This window comes from Poecilia latipinna, unplaced genomic scaffold (assembly GCF_001443285.1).
Source record: "Poecilia latipinna isolate Pla-1442-1.1 unplaced genomic scaffold, P_latipinna-1.0 Scaffold1402, whole genome shotgun sequence".
NCBI classification, from domain to species: domain Eukaryota; kingdom Metazoa; phylum Chordata; class Actinopteri; order Cyprinodontiformes; family Poeciliidae; genus Poecilia; species Poecilia latipinna.
This window is the reverse complement of record NW_015114018.1, coordinates 57,517-66,311: the sequence shown is the minus strand read 5'-3', so window position 1 is coordinate 66,311 and position 8,795 is coordinate 57,517. Positions and strand designations below refer to the sequence as shown.

At 49.4% G+C, this 8,795-nt stretch overlaps 1 protein-coding gene across 1 annotated transcript in view; it reads left to right on the top strand.

Moving 5' to 3' along the window:
• The window catches only part of col6a4a (collagen, type VI, alpha 4a), an 80,359-nt gene that overhangs the window by 67,077 nt on the left and 4,487 nt on the right, over positions 1-8,795 (top strand). The window contains exons 23-39 of the mRNA XM_015056730.1: positions 1,346-1,411; positions 1,706-1,759; positions 2,386-2,421; positions 2,492-2,554; positions 2,690-2,752; positions 4,777-4,839; positions 4,922-4,984; positions 5,051-5,101; positions 5,175-5,210; positions 6,794-6,856; positions 6,945-7,007; positions 7,092-7,127; positions 7,207-7,243; positions 7,314-7,325; positions 7,583-8,076; positions 8,188-8,284; positions 8,414-8,788. Coding sequence (XP_014912216.1) covers positions 1,346-1,411; positions 1,706-1,759; positions 2,386-2,421; positions 2,492-2,554; positions 2,690-2,752; positions 4,777-4,839; positions 4,922-4,984; positions 5,051-5,101; positions 5,175-5,210; positions 6,794-6,856; positions 6,945-7,007; positions 7,092-7,127; positions 7,207-7,243; positions 7,314-7,325; positions 7,583-8,076; positions 8,188-8,284; positions 8,414-8,788 — 1,672 coding nt within the window. The remainder of the gene's footprint in view (positions 1-1,345; positions 1,412-1,705; positions 1,760-2,385; positions 2,422-2,491; positions 2,555-2,689; positions 2,753-4,776; positions 4,840-4,921; positions 4,985-5,050; positions 5,102-5,174; positions 5,211-6,793; positions 6,857-6,944; positions 7,008-7,091; positions 7,128-7,206; positions 7,244-7,313; positions 7,326-7,582; positions 8,077-8,187; positions 8,285-8,413; positions 8,789-8,795) is intronic.

Genomic DNA, 8,795 nt, shown 5'->3' with positions numbered 1-8,795 from the left:
TATTCTGATCATTTTTATATTGCCATTGATGAACAGACACTTTTACAGTGTTTTATTAAAGAACATATTTACATAATTCCATAACTTAATGTATATTTAACGTTTCAAGACAAAGAAAAAATTTAATTTCCAATAAACTTTGATGAAACATTAGCTACATATATTTTTTTTAATTTTCTGGAAAAAAAATATTAGTTTGATATGCCAACTCTGCTGTTGACAGCAAAGAGTGGAAATAATTCTAACAGAGTAAATTATTTTTATTTCGTTACATAAGCTGCATTAATACTCATACTTCACATTGAGATATGTAAAAACACACAAAAAGTGAAAGAATAAAACATTTATTTATTATACTGGGAACACTGGCCACAGGCAGGGCTTCAGTCTGTTGGTCACACTGGGAGAACTCAATGACTTCTGAGACGTCCTGGTTCACAGGCTGAAGCCAAGGATAAAAGAGAAATTATCCAAAAGTGAAATAGAAAATACATATATTTCCTTCACATTCAAAAAAAGACATTTTCAGCATGTTGGGCTCTGACTCGTAGCATCTTTATAGCTAAATACCGACATGGAGAAGCTGAGCTGGAAACAGACTGAAGAACAGCAGCTCCAGCTCTGATCCTGACTGATCTTTCCTCACTAAAACCTCTGGTTTTTAATTAACTTCTCCTCTAACAGCGGTTTCTCATCAGCTCTCTCTCATAAAACACAGTATGAAAACGTTAGCTGCTATGCTAACAATCAGCGGCTACTTCGGGCCACTTAAGCTACATAGGAAATATTTTTCGGTTGTTTAGACGCGAATTTCTGGCTGCAAAGTAATTCTGATCTTTCTTCCTTACCTGTGGAAGGTAAAACCAATGAATCCAGTTTATTTCGTAAAACGGTTGAAATACACAGCACAGGACTTAAGGGGCTCCGATCTGCTGCCACACAGAAGATGGCGGACGCTGTTACGTAGGACTCAGCGCTCCATGAGGCGTCTAGTATTCATGTCTGAGGTGGATATGCTAACAGCTAGTATGCTTATGCTAGTACTTTCTTCTTTAAAAAAAAATGTATCCAGAGAAATGGCCGCCAAACGTACATCGCTCACAGATATTAGCACACACACAAGTTCAAATGCTCATAATCCAGAAGGTTGAAGGTCATATCAACACAGGTTCATATCTGACCCTGATTTTATAACGCTCCTCTCTGTAAAAATACGTCCAGCTCAATCATACGGAACGCCTGGAATGTCAAGAAGCGGAATTAAAGTCAATTATTTTTCTTCTTCAGGTTTCTAAAGCAACATCTGTTCATATTTCTGTTTTCACTCCAACCCTCGGTGTCTCAGGGCGAGCCAGGCGGTGACAACACGTCTCCAGGAGCCAAAGGAGAGGCCGGATACCCAGGATTACCGGTAACACACAGTAGGGAGCGGCTCCCTCCAGGTGAGTCACCTGAGCAGACAGGATCAGCCAATCAGGCGAGGCGCAGAACAAACAAACCAGTTTGTTCCAGTTTCTTTTTGGAGAAACTTTAACAAATGAAAGTTACAGATGGATGAAGAGAACCGACGACATAATGACTCCATCCTCTGGTCACTGCTCAGGTTCAGCCTGGAGGCTTTCAGGTGGAACCTGGAGAGGAAGCCGGTTCTGGTTCTGGTTGTGCTGTGTCCGCTTCCTGACCCGTCTCATTTGTGAACCCACAGGGCGCTCCAGGAGAGGACGGACTGCAAGGAGAGTCCGGCATCGTGGGATACCCGGTCAGTTCCGTGTTTACCTCCATGTTTGGTTCTGCTGAGCAGCTCAGCGGTTCTGGTTCTGATCCAAACAGTTTCTGCTCCACAGAGAAACCGAATTCATCGGATCAGAACGAGATCTGGGTTTATTTTCAGTTATTAATGCAGAATATTTCAGCAGATCAAAGAGTTTCACATAATTAACATCAAACACTAAAATAACAATATATCAGATGATGATGGTGATGATGGTGATGGTGATGATGATGGTGATGATGGTGATGATGATGGTGATGATGATGATGGTGATGGTGGTGATGATGGTGATGATAATGGTGATGATGATGATGGTGATGATGATGGTGATGATGGTGATGATGATGGTGATGATGATGATGATGGTGATGATGGTGATGATGATGATGGTGATGATGATGGTGATGATGGTGATGGTGATGATGGTGATGATGATGGTGATGATGATGATGGTGATGATGGTGATGATGATGGTGATGATGGTGATGGTGATGATGGTGATGATGGTGATGATGATGATGGTGGTGATGATGGTGATGATGATGATGATGATGGTGATGGTGATGATGATGATGGTGATGATGATGATGATGACCTTCCTCTCTTCTTGTCAGGGTCAGGATGGGAGGCGAGGGAATCCGGGTCAGAAGGTCAGAACTTTCCTGGTTCTGTTGGTTCTGTTCCCACCTGGAACCCTTTTAACCGTTTCTGTTCCTGCAGGGCTCGACCGGACCGTCCGGTTCTCCAGGTCCAAATGGACCTCCAGGTGCTGCCGGGCCCCAGGTAAGATCCGCCACTGCGCCGAGCCGGGTTCCAGCTGTCTGGACCGCGGTGGTTCTGGATCATGGTGGTTCTGGATCACGGTGGTTCTGGACGGCACCAGGCTGAGTGACGGCGTTCTGTCTCGTGTCCCTGCAGGGGCCCCACGGCATCCAGGGCCCACCCGGACCCAGAGGAGTGCCGGGCCTGACCGGACCTCAGGTCAGCTGCAACAGTTTCTCTCACCTCCATCTAGAAGGAGCAAACGTAGCACAGCTAGCTTTAGCTTAGCACCGTTAGCTCAGACTGAACATCCAGCGCACTTAGCTTCCACTGGATTAGCATAAGCTAACGCACTAGTTTATTCTGCTGCTTCATAAACATTCAGGGGGAAAAAGTTTTATCAATACAAGAATCCTTCAAGTAGCTGAACATTTATATTCATGCTCTTATTTTGAAGAGGCTGAATATGCAGCAGGTCCGTTTCCTCTCCTCACATTCGCTCTTTTCTGTTCCAAATAAAAAGTCAGATATGAAGAAGAATGCAACATTTCCACGAGCAAACAGCCAGCGGTGTTTAATAAATAAATATATGAAATAAATAGTTTTCAGAGCCTTACATTCTCTCATGGATGAAAACATGACTGAATTTAGCACTTTAGCATTAGCATTTTTGGCATAGCACATTAGTTTCTGCTAATTATTGTGTTGGTGTTGTGCTTTAGCATCAGCAGAAATACCGCTTGTTATTAGCGTAGCTCATGTTGTAGTTAGCAGTGAGCAACAAACATGTTTGTTTTTTATTAACCCCAAACACAGAAGTGTGAATTTTGCCTGACCAGGGTTTCCGTGCGGAGCTAAAAGGTAGTAAGAAGTAACTAGTAAAAGGTACATAAATGTCGACCGATCACCGATCTCCCAAATTGAGGAAATCAGCGTGAAATTGGCTCGATTTTGTGTTGGTAGTAAAAATATTGTAGACGTAGTCAAAAAGGTAGCAAAAAGTAGTAAATTCAACTCTGGCATTCCAGTATAAACCCTGCTGACCGTGTTGCCGTGTGAGCAGACCCAGTCGGGTCCTCAGCCCTCCGTCTTGTTCTGTTTATATTTGTTGTTCTTTGCTGCCTGACTCACATCTGGCAGCGATCGGCCTCCATGTTCCTGCTGTGTTTGTGTTAATGATGAACATGCAGGTCGTCTGTTTGACGGTTGCCTGCCTGTTTATGTCTGACCTCCATCTTTTAGTCCTGGAGGTAAACAGTTTATTTATTAGCTGCAGGTGTTTTACATTCTGACTGTAAGAAGCAGCTGCAGATCTTAGCAATCAGGTCGCCATGCCGACCACTGATGGAGGTTTAGAAGAAGCTGTCATATGAATGGCAGCCAGCAGGGGGCAGAAGCTTATGGCGGTTCCTGCAGCAGCCGACACTAGGGCTGCCCTGAAACTCCGACCTGAACAGAACCAGAACCACGGCTCTCTGACGCTTTCAGTCCAGCTGTCTGGATTCTGCTGCGTACGGATCAGGAAGGAGCTTCACCAGGACTGGGGTTCTCAAACTGGGGTCAGGTCCCTGCGGGGGGTCGCCAGACGGCAACTGTGGGGTCGAATGACTCATTTCTGATCCATCATTGTGTCTCCATCAGTAGTTGAGCTTTACTGCCACCTAGTGGACATTGTCCATCATGTTCAACGATTTAAATTACCATTTAAATATTACAGAGCAATTTGCTAAACTAATTATTTCAGTGTCCTTTGGCTAATTGTACAAGCTAAGCCACATTGTTAGCTAAGAGATATTTGTAGCAGAGTCTAATTTCTATTTATGGATTATTGATTTATGCTTCCTTTCAATTTATTCCAGGTTCACAAACAAAATGGAAGTCAGATGTAAAACTAGAAATATGATTTCAATCTGGTGAAACTCGGGAATCTGATCAGAAAAAGAAACTGATCAGCTGATCAATCTGATTATTGGATTTTATTGATCAGAGTTTGACATCATTGATTCTATCTACAGATAAAAACTGAAGCTGCATCAGTTTCTGATCGCTTTCTAATATTTTCACGTTCATCATTATTTCTGTTGCTGATGAAAATGAGGAGAAAATCCTGAAACAAATAATCCCAGAATAATCCCAGAACAAAACAGCTGGGTCTGAAACATTTGAGACTCTGTGATGCGTTCAGGGACGCTCCGACCTCAGAGCGCCGCCTGCCCTGACTCTGTTGCCGTGGTTACCTGCAGGGCGCGGCGGGGCCGATGGGAGAGGCCGGGCTGGTGGGGCGGCGTGGAGCGGGCGGACCCAAGGTGAGCGTCGGCCTTCTCTGGTTCTGGCCGTGTTCTGGTCGGACCCGGGTCGGGTCAGAACTAACCCAGGTGTTGTGTTTAGGGCCAACCAGGAGATCCAGGAGGTCCTGGAGTTCCAGGACCGCAGGGACCCAGAGGAGCTCCGGTATGACACAGCAGGTTCTGGTTCTGGTTGTGGTTCTGATTCTGACGGGTCAGCGTTCTGTTTCAGGGTCCGGACGGCAGAGACGGGATCGGACCTCCGGGTCCCAGCGGTGCCAAGGTAAAGCCGATCTCAGGACGCTCTGCTGTCCTCTGAGTTTCTGCGTTTTGATTGGCTGTCTGTGTCTGAACAGGGAGATCCTGGTTTCCCCGGTTACCCTGGCCTGACGGTGAGTCCGTTTCCATGGATACCAGGTCAGATTGGCCCGGCGTACGCTGTAATCTGGTCCTGAGGTAAAAACCTCCGCCTGCTGTTGGAGACGACCCACTGAACGGTTCTGGTAGCAAACTGGCTCTCTGAGTGTTTCCACCAGCAACCAGGCAGCAGAACCGGGCCGTATGGACCAGAACCACCCTGACACCTACAGAGAGAAATTGCATCCAAAATTTTTCCAAAGAGAATTTTTCAAAAATTGATATTTAAAACAAAAATTCTTGTTTTGATAGTAATTGAGAACATCTGATCAATAATTGAACTGACAGTTGCTGCTTCAAAACTTTTCTTTGTTGTTTTCTGAAAGTTTTACTTTCGGAACAAATTTCTCCTGCAGCGTTTCCTTCAGAGCATCATCAGCCTGGCGGGCCGCCAGGCTTTACTTGCCCCCCGCCAGGCTAAGCGTTGCTCGTTTTTGTTCAAAAATAAAAAATAAACACTTAATTTTTTCAATAAGCCACCGTGGAAGCTTCTGCTGCGCTGAGCGAATTGTTCCTGACCAAGAGTTTATAGCGCAGCAGTCACACCGCTAGCCGCCTAGCGCTACTGGATGTCTGAAGCTAACTGCGGCGCTGATCGCCTCCTGTCACTCAGACCGACTCAGGCTCACCGTTTGGACATTTATCCCAACCCTCTGCGAGGACTCGGGCTGCTCTGGAGAATTATCCATCAAGGTTAAAAGACACCGCATTAGCGCTCAATGTCTACCGCTAATATAACCTATAGCCGTGCTTTTAGCCAAGCTAATGCTGCTAGCTCAGCGATATTTACTGCAGTATATATCACTGAAATGCAGTAATATTTGTAATGAACTCATTTAGTTTACAGGTTAGGAAAGAGGAGAGAGCTTGTTCTGAGTCTCTGGCTTGTTTATTGTTGTCATAGCAACTGCCATGATAGTTGGTTATGGTGCCTACCAAGATGGCCGCCACAAGAACTTTTTTTGTGGAGCCACCTCAACATTTTTTCCCTGGCCCAGTTCCTGTCGGTTCCAGTTGGTTCCTGTCGGTGCTGGTCTGGTTCCTGTCAGTTCCTTTCGGTTCCTGTCGGTTCTGACCCAGTTCCTGTCGGTTCCAGTCAGTTCCTGTTGGTTCTGGCCCGGTTCTTGCCCGGTTCCTGTCTGTTCTGGCCCAGTTCCAGTTGGTTCCTGTCGGTTCCTGTCGGTTCTGGCCCGGTTCCTGTCGGTTCCAGTTGGTTCCTGTCGGTGCTGGTCTGGTTCCTGTCAGTTCCTTTCGGTTCCTGTCGGTTCTGACCCAGTTCCTGTCGGTTCCAGTCAGTTCCTGTTGGTTCTGGCCCGGTTCTTGCCCGGTTCCTGTCTGTTCTGGCCCAGTTCCAGTTGGTTCCTGTCGGTTCCTGTCGGTTCTGGCTTGCTTATCCTCCAGCTGCTGTGTTGATCCTGTCAGTCAGGTCCAAACAGAGCTGTCCGGTCCGGTCCGGTCCGATCATGATGACTGGCTGTTTGCTCCGAGTCGAAGCTTTTATTTTCTCAGAGTTCCTGCAGCCACGACTTCCTGTCAACAATCGCGTCTCTTCCTGCAGGGCGAGGACGGGCTGCAGGGGACCAAGGGAGAGCCGGGTCGCAAGGGGAACCGAGGCCGAGCGGTGAGTTCTGGCCCGGTTGGACTTCAGAACCGCCTTCTCCCTCGGCCGGGTGTGTGTGACTCCGGTGTGTGTGTTTGGGTTCCTGCAGGGGAACGCGGGCCGGACCGGAGCGCCGGGAACGCCTGGAGAGCCGGGACATTCCGGACATAGGGTGAGTGACCCGGAAGAACTTGGTCCAAATGGACAAAATGAAAACATGAGGGATGGATGAATGAAGTGGTGACTCTCTCTGCAGGGATCCAGAGGTCCACCTGGATTTAGTTCTCTGTCTGTAAGTTTACCTGAGAAAGTCTCACCTGTACAGATCTGCAGCTGCTCACCTGCTGTCTGTCTGACTGTCTGTCTGACAGGAGTGTCAGCTGATCACCTACATTCGGGACAACTGTGGTGAGTTCAGAACCTGCAGAACCTGCAGAACCTGCAGCTGGTCTCTGACCCGTGTCTCCTGTCCTCACAGCGTGTTCCTTCGGTACGTATCCGCACCGACCCAGACGGTGGCGCTGCAGCGCAGTCGCCTCATTCTGAGCATTTGATCCAGAGTTTGTCGATTCAGAGGATGTGCTCAGTGTTCGTGCTGCATGTTCACATCTGTCGGCCAACAGAAGAAGAAGAAGAGGAAGCCTCCCAAATAATAATAAATGTTCTTCAGTCTGAATTAGATAAATGATTTCTTGCTGAGCCACACCTTCACAGTGAGCCGTTATTTTCTTCTTCGTTGGTTTCCAGGTGAGGCAGGCTGCCCGGCCTTCCCCACAGAGCTGGTCTTCGGCCTGGACATGTCCGACGGCGTGACGCCGGCCGCCTTCGAGAGGCAGCGCTCCGCCCTGCTGTCGCTGCTGGACGACATCGATGTGACGGAGAGCAACTGTCCGCGAGGCGCCCGCGTCGCCGTGGTGGGATTCAGCAGCTACTCCAAGTACCTGATCCGCTTTCAGGACTACCGGCAGAAGGCCCAGCTGAGGGAGGCGGTGCAGAACATCGCCCTGGAGAAGACGTCCAACAAGCCTCAGCTCGGCGCCGCCATGCGCTTCGTGGGTCACAACGTCTTCAAGCGCGTGCGGGCCGGAACGCTGCTGAGGAAGGTGGCGGTTTTCTTTTCTGCCAGCCGTTCGGAGGACGTCGACGACGTTCTGACGGCGGTGATGGAGTACCGCGCCATGAACATCGTCCCCGCCGTCATTTCTCTGACCAGAGCTGCTGGGATTCAGAACGCCGTGGAGGTGAGGCTCAGCGACCCGTGGCTGTGGTGACCGGACCACTCTAGTCACATGTTGCACGTTGAAGTGATATGTCAGCGGCAGACGAGGTGATTGTGATCGGTTTCCTGGCAGGTCGACGATTCGGGCAGCTCCGTCTTCACGCTGCTGACGAGGCAGGAGAACCTGGAAGCCGACCTGAGGAGGATCAGGAGTTGTGCAATCTGCTACGGTAAAGAACCTGTGAAGCTCCTGATCCGGAGATTCATTGGGTCACAGTGATCATGAGAACCGGACCGGACCGGGACTTTTCCAGCTTCCATCTGAATTCTACATCTGGTTTTCTGCTCCGTCCCTGCAGACCCCTGCAGACGCTCCTCAGACTGCTCCTTCATCCTGGACCCGCCGGCCCCCCTGCAGGCCGAACTGGACCTGGCTCTGGTACTGGACGGCTCCAGGGAGGTTCAGGCGGACCAATACGCCGGCGCTCAGCAGCTGATGGCCTCTGTGGTGGAGCAGCTGGCCATCAGCGCTCAGCCCCGCCGGCCCGGCGCCCAGGCCCGGGTGGCGGCGCTGCAGGGCGACAGGCTGGAGTTCGGCCCGCAGACCTACCAGAACCGGGACGGGATGAAGACCCACCTGCTGGCGGCGCGGCAGCAGAGCGGCTCCTCGGCGCTGAGCCGCACGCTGGACTTGGCCCTGAAAGAGGCGCTGCCGCCGCAGGCCGGCCAGCCGCGCAGGAA